This window comes from Trichechus manatus, unplaced genomic scaffold, assembly GCF_000243295.1.
Source record: "Trichechus manatus latirostris isolate Lorelei unplaced genomic scaffold, TriManLat1.0 scaffold00007, whole genome shotgun sequence".
Classification (NCBI taxonomy): Eukaryota; Metazoa; Chordata; class Mammalia; order Sirenia; family Trichechidae; genus Trichechus; species Trichechus manatus.
Window position 1 is genome coordinate 4,911,057 of NW_004443943.1, and position 17,325 is coordinate 4,928,381.

General features: G+C 40.7%; 1 protein-coding gene across 1 annotated transcript in view; it reads left to right on the plus strand.

Moving 5' to 3' along the window:
- CCDC6 (coiled-coil domain containing 6) overlaps positions 1-17,325 on the plus strand; it is a 134,270-nt gene that overhangs the window by 44,433 nt on the left and 72,512 nt on the right. The window contains exon 2 of the mRNA XM_004369865.2: positions 13,860-14,009. Within this exon, the coding sequence (XP_004369922.1) occupies positions 13,860-14,009 (150 nt within the window). The remainder of the gene's footprint in view (positions 1-13,859; positions 14,010-17,325) is intronic.

The following is a 17,325-nucleotide window of genomic DNA, read 5'->3' on the forward strand; positions in this document are numbered from 1 at the left end:
CGTTATCAGGAGGTACCAGTCCCTGGAGTAGGACATCATACTCAGTAGAGGGTCAGCAACATAGATGAGATGGTTTGACACAGTGGCTGCCATGATGGGCTTGAGCATAGCAACAATTGTGAGGACGGCACAGGCCCAGGCAGTGTTTATTGTTCCGCTGTACATAGGGTCACTATGAGCTGAAAGCGACTCGATGGCACCTAACGACAACATGTTTGAGTTGCCTGTGTGATCTGTAGTTGAAGCTGGAAGGTTAGGCCATTCATTAGGAGTCTGGAGATCAAGGGAGAGGTTAGAGTGAGACCGGAGAGAGAAAGCCTTGGGTTGAGATTTGCCGATGATATCGTTTGATGTCCGTTTTAGTCTCCTTGCTCATACCACTACACCGAGATCTTTGGGGCATGACAGGTATGAGGTGCGCTATTTTCTATGACTTCCCTTGGCTTTTGAGAGGTGTATGAAAGGGCATTCTTTTTTTTTTTTTTTTTTTTTTTAATTGTACTTCATGTAAAGGCTTACAGAACAAATAGTTTCTCATGAAACAGTAGTACACATTGTTTTATGACATTGGTTAACAACCGCACAACATGTCAACCCTCTAACTTCTCAACCTTTTTTTTGGTGAAAATACACATAGCCAAAGATACACCATTTCAAAAATTTCTACATGCACAGTTCAGTGACATTGACTACGCTCTTCCAATTGTGCTGTTATTCTCACTTAAGATGAAGGCTTACAGAACAAAACAGTTTCTCATTTAACAGTTAGTACAAATGTTGCCCTATGACAATGGTTAACAATCTCATAACACATCAACAATATCCTTACTCAACCTTGGGTTCCCTATCACCAGCTTCCTTGTCCCCTTCTGTCTTCTGGCCCTTGTCACTGGACTGCTGTACCTCGTTAGTCTCATTTGGTTTTATGGCGCTGTCCACTCCCAGTCTGAATGGTGAACCTCGGAGATAACTTCACCACTGAGCTAAAAGGGTGTCTGGGGGCCATACTCTCGGGGTTTCTCCAGTCTCCTTTAGGCCAGTAAATCTGGTCTTTTTTTTGTGAGTTACAATTATGTTTTACATCCTTCTCCAGCTCTGTCTAGAACCCTCTGTTGTGATCCTTGTGAGAGCAGTTGGTGGTGGTAGCCGGGCACCATCTAGTTGTACTGGACTCAGTCCGGTGGAGGCCTTGGTAGCTGTGGACAATTAGTCCTTTGGACCAATCATTTCCTTGTATCTTGTTCTCTTCATTCTCCCTTGCTCTCGAAGGGATGAGACCAGTGGGGTATCTTAGATGGCCGCTCACAGGCTTTGAAGACCCCAGACACTACTCACCAAGGTTGAATGTAGAACGTTGTCTTTATAAGCTGTGTTATGCCAATTGAGCTAGATGTTCCCTGAGACCATGGTCCCCACAGTAAAGGCATTCTTTTTAGATATGTGGAATGTTACTTTTCTTATCCTGGGGGTTCTTTATCATTTTGAATCCATATCTTCACTGGCCTGTTTGTGGCAGCCCTACCCCTCAGGCCTCTCTGGCACGTCTCCCCTCACTCCCAACAGGTATACCTTTAAGTCAGTATTTGAAAGTGGAGGGGAGAAGAGCATGTGGAGTAAAGTGAAATTACCAGAGCATGCTGTCAACACACGGAACACTAAATACGGTGGTGTGTATGCTGTCAGGAAATATGTGTTCTCCTACTTGCAGTTGTAATAGCCATAGCAAAATGCGGTTCTTTTGCAGTTTCTAAAGATTACCTGTCATTCACCCAATGTTTAGTTACTCTTGGTTTGGGAAAACAGTTACAGGGTTTCTCTTCCCAACCATGAGCTGGTTTGTGATGCTCAAGTTCTGTGTGTCATAGATAACCTTGGCTTTAGTTGTGAGATTAGTGGGTGTGGCTTCTAGAGCATGATTCGACACCCTTTGGCCCAGTGGAATGCATCATTACTGAAATGTTGAGCGTAGGCCATAGAAAGACTGGGAGCTTGAGAGTCAGTCCAGGGTTTAGGTTAAGATTATAGTCCTGATACTTACTAGCTCTGAGTCGTTGGACAAGTTGCTTGGCCTCTCTGAGCCCTTGTTTTCCCAGGTATGATGTGGGGCTGTGTATGGAGGCAATGTATGAATTAAATGAGATAATGTGTGCAAGAGCCTGCCCATGTTACCCAATATGTAATTGATACGTAAATATTGGCTGCCTATATTATTTATTATAGGAATGGAATCCATAGAGTTAAAAATGTGTGTGTGTGTATGTGTATGTTGTTAGCTGTTGTTGAGTCTTCTCCTGACTCATGGCAACCCCATGTGTGTCTGAGTAGAACTGTGCTCCATAGGGCTTTCAGTGGCTGATTTTTCAGAAGTAGATAGCCAGGCCTTTCTTCAGAGGGGCCTCTGGGTGGACTCCAACTGCCAACTTTTGGTTAACAGCTGAACGTATTAACGTGTGCATTACCCAAGGGATGTGTGTGTATCTGTGTAAGATTATGCTAGTTACTTATTCAGGTGTTTGAGTGCTTATGGACCAAACCCCGGACCTTAAGTAGCGTCGTATATTTCTTCTGTTGCTGCCATGGATAAAATACTTAGCCTTTTCTTCTGCGTAGCTTAATCCCATTTTAAATCCCTTTATTCTTTACGTTATGTTATGCAGCCAAGACCATTCCAAGGCCAATTGCAAAGCATAATGGATTAATGAGGTTGCTTTCCTTTAATTCCTAGGAAGATTTTATACCCCTTCAGGGCAGGAACCATGTCTGTGTTGTTCTTTGCCATATTTACACAGCACTTACCATGTAGGAGATGCTCCATCATATGTGTTGAATGAAATTTAAAAACCTAGTAGGTTCTTTTTCTACTTGCCAGCTGTTCTGATTGGGAACTTTTTATTGAAGAAGGGGTGTAGGTGGGGGGTGCCTATTGGGAATAGGATTAAGGCTTACCCCCGCCCATGTCGAAGCAGCGGGGAGATGTTTAGAATAACAGGGTTCCTGGTGTAGGGAGGAACCCTGGTGGTGCAGTGGTTAAGAGCTTGGCTGCTAACCAAAAGGATGGCAGTTTGAATCCACCAGCCACTCCTTGGAAACCCTATGGGGCAATTCTACTCTGTCCTATAGGGTCACTATGAGTCGGAATTGACTCAACAGCATTGGGTTCGGTGTAGGGAAGCTTTGTGTTGGGCACGTGGTGAATAGTTCACAGCCAGTATTCAATCTGTAATAATATTCATTTGCAATCAACTTTCCCTCCCAGGTGAAATTGACTGCCAGTGAGTTTTATTCTCTGCTCAAATTTTTGTTTGTTGTTGTTGCTGTTTTCAGTTTCCTTTAAGACTTTTCTGTCTTTGGGAATGTAAGCTTGTGGGTTGGGGGTGTTTGGTGTTGGAGGAGAGGTGGATTCCTCCGTCTTTTTTTGTCTGTGGTTGGCCTTACTTCCTGTTTCCACAGAGTTCACATTACCAAAGAGCTCCCCCTGTTGATTATTTGGTGTAGGAGGTGCTTGACTAACTCGTTTTCTATTCACAGGTGTGAACTAAGTAATAATTAACTCACATCTCCCAAGCATATAGAGCTGTAGCCATTTCATATCCCTGCTCCCCAGGCCTCAGTCACTGCCCCAGTGCCTCATGGGTAGGTTTCCTGGGGTAGGGAGAGTTGGAGAGGGTGTGGCATTGGCGGTTTTCTTGTGAATAACTGAAATACGCCTCAGCTGTAGGAACACATCTAAGAGCAGTGAATAATTTCCCATAGTGGCGTTGTCTTCCGAGCCAACATATAATCTGGGGACAGTACTTCATCAATTTGAAGATCTTGGATTTAAGTTCCTCAGTAGTGTGAATCACAAATCACAATCACTGATATGGTCATTTCTCCCTTTGTGTAGGCCTCTAGTTTGTGACACTTATTTGTACAAATGTGTGTGGTTTGTGACTCTGTGAGGCACAAACTTTGGGCTTCCATACACAGAGAGTGTAATGTTGTCTGGTCTTTTTATACAGTAAAACCTGTGAAAGCTGGAATGTGTGTAAGGTGGAAACCTGTCAGAGAAGGAAAGCTCAAATTATTCTCCATTAATTGAAAGTGATAGAAAAGTGACTGCACACTGTCAAAGGCGGAAAACTTGTGAGACCCGGAAAAACAAGGCAGTCCCATCAAATTCCATCTCTCACAGGTTTCACTGTATGTAGCTTCTAGATCTGAGGAGATTGCCCGTGATGAAGCTGCGGGACCAATTCCCGTGTTTATAATTGGGAAAATGGTTTGTTACTCCACAGTGAGGCTCTTCCATTTCCAGTGCTGTCAACAAGACAGAGAATAAGTTTTTGCAGTATGAATATATTGTGTAAGATTAAAAAAAAAAATCTTCTGATTATACTTAATTTGGTCGTTAACTTACACCTGACCTAAGTATTAACCAGATTCTACAGTTGCTCCTCTCCCTTGCTGATCAGTTACTGAAAAGCCTTGAGAGATTTTAGAAAATCTGTGCCTTCAAAAGAAGGGAAGATACTGTAGAAAATCGAAGTATCCTGGTTGAGTGTGGTGGATTGAAAATCATGGCAGAGTATTTTACTGCTCCTCCCATCAAGAGGTGGAGTCTATTTCCTATTCTTGATCTTGGATATTCTGACTCCTCTGTCCCTCCAGCTGAATGCAGCCACATGCATGAGCCCAGTGAAACCAGCAGAGGAACCACCCACCAAGACTATACCCCTTCTTAGCATATACCTTGTGCTTCGTGCATCTATAGATTCATGTCTTTCATTAGTTCTGGGAAATTTTCAGCCATCATCTCAATATTCTCGTCTTCTTTTTTTTCTTTAGTATCTTTTCTAGTCTTTAGTTAGATGTGGTTTTGGTTTTCCTTCCTGCATCTTTTGATATCTTTCACATTTTCCATCTTCTTCTTTCATTGTGCCACGTTTTTAGGATTATTTCTTAGGTCTTTGCAGTTCTTTAAATTGCTATTGAGCTGCGTTGAATTTGCTGTCAAAATACCAAATGCAGAATGGGCTTAAACATGTATTTTGAGAAGTTCTAGTTTCTTTTTCAAACTACCTGACCTTTTTTTGTTAGTCTCTTCTGCTAGTCCACTATATTGATTGTCTTTACTTTATATAAAGTTATTTTTATAGTTTATGAGAACTTGAATATTGACATCTTCGTGGGGTGTGAGGGTAGGGTAGTTAGTGTATGTGTGTGGGATCCTAAATAGATTTTTTTATTTCTGATAACTTATTCATAGTAGTTTATGTCCTTGTATGTGTGATATTTGGGAGCTCAGCATGGGCTGTTCTACTTTATGTATACACATTCAACTTTGGATTTCACTTAACCATTTGTTGCTGGATACACTTTTATGTCAGTATATTTGAACAATATTCTTTTTCATGATTCCACTATATTTCTTTTGATGGATGTACCATAATTTTTCCTTTTCCCCTTATAGTTAATTGAAGGGAGACTACAGAAGTCTTCACTGTATTTTCATTAATCATCCTGTTCATATCCCCTCCCCAACCCTTCTTGTCAGTATCTCTTGAGTTCTTATTCATGCAAGGCAGTATGGTATACTCTTCATATGAATTATTTCGATTTGTTTTCACAACCAACCCAGAGGAAGGTGCCATTATTTTCATTGACAGGGGAGAAAATGGCAGCACAGAGGTCATGTGACTCTCCTGGGCTAACACAGCAGAGGTGGGTGCAGCCACCCTGTAAGCCAGACATTCTGAGTCTAGAGCCTGGCAGTGTGTATGAATATCCCCCAAGCCAGCACTATTCAAAGTGTGGCCTGTGGACCAGCAGGTGAACTCTTTGTCATCTATTCATGATAAGTTCATAAATCAGGCATAAACTATAGAAACTTCTATAGCAAATTCACATTGCTCTAAATCCGAACAAGTGACCAGTGGGCTTGCCACCTTGATCCGGTTATGGACCAGATTGGGTGGTGTTGACATGTGGTGAGGTGTGTACGTGGAGCTGTGTACTAACCGTGTATAACAGGACATGCACAGAAGGACATCTGTGGGACCACTGCAGACTAGTGATGGGGAGACTAACTGGTCTTTTGCTAAAGATGGTTTCAGAGGCACCGAAGGAGCTTCAAGCATCAAATGACTGATAAACCTTAGTAACTGTCAAGGTCCTTTTGAGCCTCAGGTTTCGGAGTTCTTCTTGTCCTGGAATCCTGGAGGTCACCATAGTGCTCGTTTCTCCCTCGCCCAGCACTCCTGTAACAATGGCCTAGGCATAGCACTGGGGGGAAGAACAGCACAGTTGTGAGGCCTAAATAATGATTCCTGTCCCGAACTTTATGTACTTAGTGATTTGCTGGCAGCACTGAAATGAAGTAAATAAGATACATGCTTTAATTTATCGACAATTGCTTTTACTGTAAGCTGATGTGAGTATATGGAGGAAGCACAAAATAGCCTAGTGCTTCTGCAGACTCAGTGGAGAATTGTAATATTCAGCCATCTAACTGAAATTCTCTCCCTAAAAGTGCTTCTAACAGAAGAAACAAAGGTATGTATGGGCTTGTATTCTGTGTCATCTGCCACCCACCTGTGTTGTAAACCCGTTGCTGTTGAGTTGATTCCAACTCATAGCTACCCTACAGGACAGAGTAGAACTGCCCCATAGAGTTTCCAAGGCTATAATTTTTTTTTTTTTGGTTTTAACGAAGAGAAGTTTATTTCCTCACAGTCAAAGTAGGCTAAAAGTCCAAATTCACGGCATCAGCTCCAGGGGAAGGCTTTTTCTCTCTGTCGGCCTTCTTCTCTTTGGTGTTCCCTCAGACTAGGAGCTTCTCGGCGCAGGGACCCTTGTCCAGAGGACGCGCTCTGCTCCCGGTACTGCTTTCTTGATGTTATGAGGTCCCCCCAAGGCTATAATTTTTGTGGAAGCAGATTGCCACATCTTTCTCCCACGGAGCAGCTGGTGGGGTCGAACTGCTGACCTTTTGGTTAGCAGCAGAACACTTAACCACTGTGCCACCAGGGCTCCTTACCTGTGTAATGTTGTTGTTAGGTGCCATCAAGTTGGTTCCCACTCACAGCAACCCTACATACAATAGAAAGAAACACTGCCTGGTCCTGTGCCATCCTCATAATTGTTGCTATGTTTGAGGCCATTGTTGCAGCGACTGTGTCAGTCCGTCTCATTGAGGGTCTTCCTTTTTTGCTGACCCCCTACTTTACCAAGCATGATGTCCTTCTCCAGGGACTGGTCCCTCCTGATAACGTGTCGAAAGTACATGAGACGAGTATTGCCATCCTCGCTTCTAACAAGCATTCTGGCTATCCTTCTTCCAAGACAGATTTGTTTGTTCTTCTGGCAGTCCATGGTTTATTCAATATTCTTCACCCAACACCATAATTCAAAGGCATCAATTCTTCTTCAGTCTTCCTTACTCATCGTCCAGCTTTCGCATGCGTGGTGTTGTTGTTAGGTGCCATTGAGTCGGTTCTGACTCCTAGTGACCCTCTGTACAACAGAACGAAACACTGCCTGGTCCTGTGCCATCCCCACAATCGTTATGCCCGAGCCCGTTGTTGCAGCCACTGTGTCAGTCCATCTCAGTGAGGGTCTTCCTCTTTTTCACTGACCCTGTACTTTACTAAGCATGATGTCTTTCTCTAGGTGTTGTCCTTCCATGCATATTAGGCAATTGAAAACACCGTGGCTTGAGTCAGGCCCACCTTAGTCCTTAAAGTGACATCTTTACTTTTCAACACTTTAAAGAGGTCTTTTGCAGCAGATTTGCCCAGTGTAATACGTCATTTGATTTCTTGACTGTCGCTTCCATGGGCGTTGATTGTGAATCCAAGTAAATGAAATCCTTGACAACTTCAATTATTTCTCTGTTTATCATGATGTTGCTTATTGGTCCAGTTGTGAGAATTTTTGTTTTCTTTATGTTGAGGTGTAATCCATACTGAAGTCTGTAGTCTTTGATCTTCATTAGTAAGTGCTTCAAGTCCTCTTCACTTTCAGCAAGGAAGGTTGTGTCATCTGCATATCCCAGGCTGTTAATGAGTCTTCCTCCAATCCTGATGCCACATTCTTCTTCATATAGTCAAGCTTCTTGTATTATTTGCTCAGCATACAGATTGAATAACTACGGTGAAAGGATACAACCCTGACGCATACCTTTCCTAATTTTAAACCATATAGTATCCCCTTGTTCTATTTGAATGACTGCCTCTTCGTCTATGTACAGGTTCCTAATGAGCACAATTCTGGAATTCCCGTTCTTCGCCATGTTATGCATAATTTTTTACGATCCACACAGTAGTAGTACTTAGATGTAATCGATTTCCACTGGACAGTAGTTTATGTTGACAAACTCATTGGCATGACTGATACTCTATCTAATCCTCTAAGAGCCAGCCAGCTTTCAATCATCAGTCATGAGAGATTCTGCTAAACTCTGAGCATCATCCAGAACAATCGATATGTGCTGTGGTGTCACCTAGTAAATAACAGTTATTTCCCCTCCTGTAGCCTAGCTGTGTGTTGGATGGATCCTGCTATCATAACTATATGGTTTCAGATGCTATTTCAAATTGAGATGTGAAAGTCATTAAAATTTGGGTTTGACTGGACAACACAATAAAAACCAAACCAAACTCATTGCCATCTAGTAAATTTAAATAATTAGAATAGCACATTTAAATAGATTTATAAATTTAAATAATTAAAATAATAAATAGAGCCTGCCAGAATTCGTAAGCATTAAAACTTAAAGGTACCTTAGTTTTATGATTCTTTGCTATAAAAACAAGTCACCAACTAACTTAAAAGTAGTTTTTTTAAACAAATGCAAACGTATTATCTTGGTATTCACTGGGACTGTATCCTGATGAGATCTTTTACGTATGGCTGCTATCAAGTAGATATTTGTGTGTAATTTCTTGCTGGGAAAACTGTCTTTTTTCTTGGGCTTGACATATCATGAGTTGAGTCATCCCACAGGATTTTGTTTTTGGCACTTGGATTTTCTCATCAGCAGCCGATCGCTGCTGTTGTTCAGGGTTTTTGAATTTTTCTTTCTTTGCTGACCCTTGATCTCCAAAATGCCAATGATAGTAGAACCACTAAACAATCACACTGAAATCTCCTGTCAAATTTGTTCCCAGGTCATGATAACAGTGGGTCAGAACAAACTGTATTTTCCTTAACCACCAAAAATTGCATTCATTTATGGTATGATCACTTCAGTATGGGATGACTCAGGAGGAGATAACTTTTCTAAGAATTTTTTTTGGTGTTTATTTTTCCCAGAGGACCTGGCAAGTTTCTCCTGTCACTCCCCCCCGCCCCCCCGCCTTCTCCTTCCTTTTTTTTCATTTCACTTTTTTTGTGTTGATTCTTCGGTGAGATGGGGAAAGAATGATGGAGAGATGCTTTATACTTTAGTCTTCATATTAACAGGTATTGAGTGAGTACTGCTGGGTGAAGGGCAGTGTGTTAAATAACAAATATTAAGATTATATCAAATTCACTCTCTTTCTAAGCATAGCAACTAGAACCATATTGATCATGAAAATATAATGACGGATTCTTTGATTTCCCCAGGCTTCAATTCTACAGACATATGTACAACACTAATAAAAGGTTTCTTCCTTCAAAGAGTTCCTATTTTTTTTTTTTTTTTACATTTTCTTTGTTGATGACAGTTTTCAGAATTACAGTGAATCTTGATTCATTTGTTTAGCTTTTGAAAAGCAACTTTATTTTTGAATTTGGATGTGTTTAGGTATTCTGTGATTTTTAGGCACTTCAGATAAAAAGGAAGCTATCTTGATTGAACCTGATGATGCAGTTTCATAAGGCAGCCTGTTTATCTCCTTTCTGCCCACCCAGCGTCTGCTCCCAGTCTGTCCGACTCATGGTGGCTAGCAAAAGGTGCCTGGGACTTGCTTCTTTCCTACCTGGCTTTGTGTACCTGGCTCCTGGCTTCTTTGGGGGGAATAAAATGGGAAGGTAATTTATTTTGCGGCTCACATAGAAAACCAGGACTAAGACTAAGATCCAGATAGTGCATGTAACATGGGGAAAAGGCGGCAGGGAGTATAATCCAAAAAGAATGCTTAATCCTTTTCTCTGATGCATGGCTCATTCTCTGATTATCAAGATTTTATGCGTGTTGCCAGTATGCTGTATCTGATCCTTTTTTAAATAAATTTTTTTTTTTTTAAATTTTCTCTGAGGCTATATTGGATACAGCGTCTTGTCTTTTGTCTTCATTTCTGTGTTTATTCACTTAACATGATCTGTGAGCAATAGGAAAAAGGGTGAGCTGGCTTTTCTGTGTTGGGGACTAGGAATCTTATTTTGCCAGATGGTTTTCTCTGTGCTTTCAGTGCTTTCAGTTTCTGTGGGAGGCAGAATAACAGCCGCCTGGTTAGAACCGAGAGGTGGAAAAGACTTAGCTAAAGGAGCCCTCTGGTAAGATCTGTATTGTGTTTGGCCACATTAGATAGGCTTTAACGGGATTGTAACAGTTCCTGGTGTTCATTTAGGGATCCTGAAAGTGGCACTTTCTATTTAATAGGCTTTGCCAAGAAACAAGTGGCTGTTCTACAGTGATGAATAATACTGTTTGCCAAAGCCTCAGTGGCCCACAGCTGGTGATGGGTCACTTACTGTGGGAAGCACTTTTTTTCCCTCTTTTTGCTGCATTCCCTGGGAAGAAAAAAAAGATGCTCTCAGAACCCCCCCCCCCCAAAAAACCACTTGCCATTGAGTCGATTCTGACTCACGGTGACCCCATGTGTACAGAGTAGAACTGCACCCCATAGGATTTTTAAGGCTGTGGCCTTTAGGAAGTAGATTGCCAGGCTTTTCTTCTGAGGAGCCTTTGGGTGCAACCTTTCGGTTAGCAGTCGAGTGTTTAACCATTTGTGCCACCCAGGGACTCCTCCTTTGAATTACTTGTAACCAACCAAACCCATTGCTGTGGAGTTGATTCTGACTCATAGCGACCCTGTAGGACAGGGTGGAACTGCCCCTCATAGGGTTTCCAAGGCTGTAATCTTTAGGGAAGCAGACTGCCACATCTTTCTCCTGCGGAGCAGCTGGTGGGTTGAACTGCCTACCTTTTGATTAACAACTGACTGCTTTACCGCTGTGTTTCCAGGATTTCTTCCTTTAAACTATAGACCCTGCAAATTTTCAGTTTTTTTTCATTGAGCTATAATTCCCATACTATAAAATTCACCCTTTTAATGTATGTTTTTAGTATATTCACAAGGTTGTTTGAATTCCAGAACATTTTAACACCCCAGAAGGAAACCCCATACCTATTAGCAGTCACCCCCAACCCTCCATCCACCCCAGCCTTAGACAACCACTAATCTGCTTCCTATCTCAGAGTTCTTTTTTATATCACACTGAAATCTGTTGTCTGTGTAACTTAATGGTTAGATGAGGGTATTGGGGATGGCTGGGTAACTCTTAAGGTCCAGCCTCTTATTTTCAATTTTTATCTTTAGTTCCCTGTGTACAAGGTGAAGGGAAGGTAGTAGTCTGAGCCTCTGTCTGGTTCCTTTTTACTGTTTATGCTTAAATTTACCAATCGCCTGAAACATTAAATGTGCATGTGTGTAAAAAGTTGAGTCTGATTGCCTGCATTCATGGGCAAACACCCTTTTGAATTCTAAATCCAGAATCACCAGCAAAAGCAGTACAGTTCCTCTCGACCTTTCTTTTCTGTAACTTTTAGAATAATCAGCATTCAAATCCTATAGGACTTTGTCAGTCAAAACCAGAAAAACAGGTAGCTTGAACAGATTGTAGGCTTGGATATATGTGTCAGATACGTCCTAAATAAATGCCTTGGATTCCTGCCCATTGCACTAGTATGAGAAATCTGGAGATCTTAAGGTTTGCGTGCTTTGAAGATGTGTCAAGATTAATTTAAAGGGGAGGGAAAGTACCAATCTACAGCAGTTTCCCTTGACCTTGGTGGAAACAGTAAGGCATTGAGAAGTGCTAATGAAATGTGAAGTGTGTAAGGGAACCACAGGGGATAGAGACTGCTCACTTGATGTCCTTGGCTGGAAATAAAAATTAATTAGCTGGGTGATGTGTTGTTTGTTGCTCAGCCCTCTTGGCCTATCCCAGCCTGGTGTCTTAAAAGAACTTGAGTGCTAGGCCTTCTTCTCCCAAAGCTACCACCTTTCACGTAGTACTGTTTCTCAGTGTAAGCTGTATGTGTGGTCCCCTTTTGTAGAATTGGTTGGCAAGCACTTCCAGGGATTGGTGTACTTCCTGTAAGGCCACTGTAATTGAGAGCAGGGATTGTAGAATCCACAGAAACCATGGATATTAGGGTATGGGTGTTGGAGGGACTGGTGAATATGTACAGAACTCTGAACCACCAGAGCAGAGAGTAGTTGTCAGACCTTTTTACAGTAAAAGGTGGTGATTGTTTAATGCTGGTACCCTTTTCTGTCCTGCCCTTCTGACCCTCTTGTATTTTTTATAAATGACAGGTGCTTGGAGGCTTGGGATTCATGTAACTCTCTGTCACTTGGCAGATAAAATGGGAATGTTTTGTTTGGGATGAATGCATCAAAATGTTGCAATTTAAAAAGTGCTTTGAATAGCGTTGAGCCTATTTGAGACAAGTAAGCTCTTTCTGGAAAGATGAATTTCCTTCAAGGATTGTTAGATTTTTTTCTGTTTATTATGTTAAAACATTTAAGGGGGGCATCTGCAGAAGAATATTTTCATCTCTGTTGAATTATGACAGACCTGCTTTTCTCCTATATTTTTAAAATTCAGTAATGCCTGTCTTGGCCCTTCTCCCCAAAAAATTACCAGCAGGGAAAATAAAGTAAAAGATAAAACTCCTCCCATTCATCCTTACCCTTCACCCCCTAGATTCCCACTGTCTTGCAATGACTACTTTTTAGCCGTTTGGTATATTTCATTCTATTCTCTAGTCAATGAATACATAAGTGTGTCCATGTGTATCTGTATGCCTTTTCTAATTGCATATCCAAACCATTTCAGTAACATCCTAAATAGGTAACGTGATTTTACTTTCAAGTAAATTGAACTTCTCTGCCCCGGTTGCCTAAATATTTTAGTTATAAACCTTTGAGATGTAATGTCGTGCAGAGGGTTGTTACCAATCGATGCACATACCACAGAATTAGACCTGTATTCTGGTGATTGACTTGGGATTGCTGCTTAAAAACTACAAAATGATCTTTGCTAATTTCTTTGACTCATCACTTTAAGAATGAGGCATTGGTGGCTCAGTGGTAGAATTCCACACAGTAGATCTGGGTTCAGTTTTCAGACAGTGCACCCCATGCACTGCTACCACCTGTCTGTCAGTGAAGGGTTGTCTGTTGCTATGATGCTGAACAGGTTTTAGCGGAGCTTCCAGACTAAGAAGGACTAGGAAGAAGGGCCTGGTAATCTACTTCTGAAAACCAGCCAGTGAAAACCCTGTGGAGCACAATGGTCTGATGATCTGCAACTGATCATGAGAATGGCATCGGACCGGGCAGCGTTTCTTCTGCTGTGCTTGGGGTTGCCCTGAGTTGGGGGCCAACTTGATGGCAGCAGGCAACAACATCCGTTTAAGAAAAGGATAGTGTGTAGCACAGGGAGGTCCTTTGGGGTCGTAGTAACATTCGCTTTTATGGTTGCTGCTGAGTTCCTCTGGTTTGTGTTTCTTGGGATGTGTCGGTTCATAGTTAAAAATAGAGCGCTAATTAAAATGGGTACCCTCTTTGGAACTAAAGAACTGTATTTCAATTAGCAAATTTCCTGTTTCCTTAACATGTGTTTTTGTTTTGTTTTGTTCCCTTTTCATTTTTTTTAAACAGCAAGCCAGGGCCGAGCAAGAAGAAGAATTCATCAGTAACACTTTGTTCAAGAAAATCCAGGCTTTGCAGAAGGAGAAAGAAACCCTTGCAGTAAATTATGAGAAGGAAGAAGAGTTCCTCACTAATGAGCTCTCCAGAAAATTGATGCAGGTAAATTATCTTTTCTACTCTCTCATCTTCCTTGCCTAATTTTCCTCTATAGGAAAAATAAATAAATAAAAAACTTTGATAGAGCACTTTGCTGGAAACATTTGCTAATGAGGTTGTAGCTAAGATTCTTTGGAGGTTGAAAATACCCAGGTAAAGATGGCAGCAGGGTGATACTCAAGGCTGTGGTGCCATAGCTCATCTTCTTAGGTACGGTAAGACGTTTTGTTCCCTGAATACTTCAGAAAATTGCTGATGAGTATAAAGCCTTATCATAGCAGATATTACATAATGCTGTATCTAGCATTCTGGAAATGTGAGGATCAACACCAAATGTGAAGTTTCTTTCTCCTTTTGTGTTGTGTCTATAATGAGTAAATCATAAGCCTCTTTGGCAGGCAGAATTGGGTCTTTTGTACTAAAATATAAGTACATGAAGTGAAATGTCACTTTCAGGGAGAAAAAAAGTATCCATGATGGTTAAAATTATATACAACAAACCATGTTTGGATGAGTGAGTAATATATCACTGAACAGATATTCGACTGATATTAAAACCGATGACAATGTTAATCGCTGATAGTATATGGAAAACATCACACAAAACATACAGAATGATTTGATCTCTGTGGTTCAGTGGCTTATTTTTTCCCCCTTAGCTTACTAGTAAAGTACAGAAGTAAAACGTGTTCAGGGGAGATAAGTGGGATATTTATTTGTCATTCATTATTTAGCATCGCATGTCCTTAATAGTGAGCAGGTATAAAATTATCTAGCATCACTAAAAATTACGTTCATTGATTTGGATGAAATATCGTATTTTAGTGAGGTTATAAAAAGATATTTAAGTCTTTTTAAAAACTTCCTAAATTTGTGTCTTAAATCTCAATATAGATGATCCTGTACTATACAGAAGACTTGAAGCTTTGGTATAATAACATTTATACAATGGGCCAGGCACTTTTTACCTCTGTCTTTCTTTTATTCTCACTGGTCTACCTAATTACTGGATAAAGATACTGTTCTAGTTGTGTAAAAAAAAAAAAAATTATATAATAATTTTTGAAATGTGTAGGATAAGGTGCCCAGGCATTATTGTCTATCAGATTTATGGCAAAATTTCTGCACTGAAACTTTTTGTTTATTCATGTTCATTCTGATTTAGAAAGAAAATGAAGAGGGAGAAGGTTAGTTTGACCTTTGTATCTCACCTTAGCAGCATTAGATGATTTATTCTACATGTTGCTTCTAACTATAGGGATGCAATTATGGTTTGTTTTTCTCAGTGTGTATTCAGGTGCCCTAATTTTTAACACTGCAAGAAACTTTTTCTTTTTCCATTTTACGTGGTTCTTAGTATTTTGAGTCTTTGACCAAAGTACATAGTAAAGCTGTCAGAACCTAGCCAGGTCATGTACCTTTTCTCTATAAAGACGCATCTTCAGTGGTAGAAGGTTGTACAATTTATAGTTGGCCTCTCATTGACTGATTATCATAGTCCACCTACTTTCCAAGGACATTGATGTTCCTTAAAATAAGATGCTAAGGAAGAGTGAAAACAAAAGAGCCATGAACAACAGAAAAGGAAGTTAGTTATAGTAATACTTTTGGCATAAGAAGGCTTGAGCTTAAAATTTACACTCAGAGCATCCTAGATATAAAGCTATAACCTGGAGAAATGTAGTGATTTCTTTCATAATTCTTACCTCTGAAATAATAGTTCTTTACTGAGCTTCTGTTAAGAGTGTTGGAAAAATTTGGAAACGGATAGTGGTGATGATTGTACAACACGATGAATGTAATTAATGTCACTGAATTGTACACATAAAAAATGCTGAAATGGCAAATGTTTTGTCATATATATTTTTACCACAAAAAAGAAAAAAAGAGTTCTAGTTGGTCAGGGGAAAAAAAGAAAAGTCATACATTGAAAGCCTAAAAAAAAAAGAAATTTTTTTTTGGGGGGAGGGTGGATCTTTCTAAAGAGACTGAATAGTATATAATCTGAATAGCACAATAAACTGTTTTTATTGTATGTAAAATAGTATATAATGTTTGTGTAACACTAGTCTTCATGACATCATGCCTTATGTTTGCCCTCAGTCGAAATGATGGGTGTAATTCTAAGGTGTGGTTTTTTTTTTTTTTTTTACTGTGCTTTAGGTGAAAGTTTACCATTCAGGACTACATACATTGTTATATGACCCCAGTTGCTCTCCGAATACTGTAACAGCACACTTCTCTTTTCCACCCCGGATTTCCCATGTCCATTCAACCAGCTCCTGACCCTGTCTGCCTTCTTATCTCGCCTCTGGACAGGAGCTGACCATTTAGACTCATGTATCTACTTGAGCTAAGAAGCACACTCTTCACGACTATCATTTTATGTCCCATAGTTCAGTCTAATCTTTGTCTAGAGTTGGCCTTGAGAATGGTTTTAGTTTGGGACTAACAGAGAGTCTGGGGGCTATGTCTTCCGGAGTTCCTCCAGTCTCAATCAAACTATTAAAGTCTGGCCTTTTTACTGGAATTTGAGTTCTGCACCCTACTTTTCTCCTGCTCCATCAGGGGCTCTCTGTTGTGTTCCCTGTCAGGGTAGTCATTGGTGGTAGCCAGGCACCATCTAGTTCGGTTCTCAAGCTGATGAAGTCTCTGGTTTATGTGGCTCTTTCTGTCTCTTGGGCTAATACTTTCCTTGTGTCTGCTATTTTTCATTCTCCTTTGCTGCAAATGGGTTGGGACCAATTGATGCGTCTTAGATGGCTGCTTGCTAGCTTTTAAGACCCCAGACGCCACTCACCAAAGTGAGATGCAGACCATTTTCTTAATAAACTTTGTTATGCCAGTTGACCTAGATGTACCCCAAAACCATGGTCCCCACACCCCTGCTACTCTGTCCCTCGAAGTGTTTGGTTGTATTCAGGAAACTTCTTAGCTTTGGCTTAGTCCAGTTATGCTGACTTCCCCTGTAGTGTATGTTATCCTTCCCTTCACCTAAGATAATTCTTTTTTTTTTTTTTTAATTATTGTAGTTTAAATGAAGTTTACATTTCAAGTTAGTCTCCCATACAAAATTTTATACATAGATTGTTATGTGACCCTAATTGCTCACCCCATTCTGCAACAGCACACTCCTCCTTTCCACCTGTGATTCCCCATGTCCGTTTAACCAGCTCCTAACCAACTCTGCCTTCCCATCTCACCTCTGGACAGAAGCTGCCCCTTTGGTCTCTTGTATCTACTTGACTAAGAGGCACATTCTTCACTAGTATCACTTAATGTCCCACAGTCCAGTCCAATCCCTGTCTGAAGAGTTGGC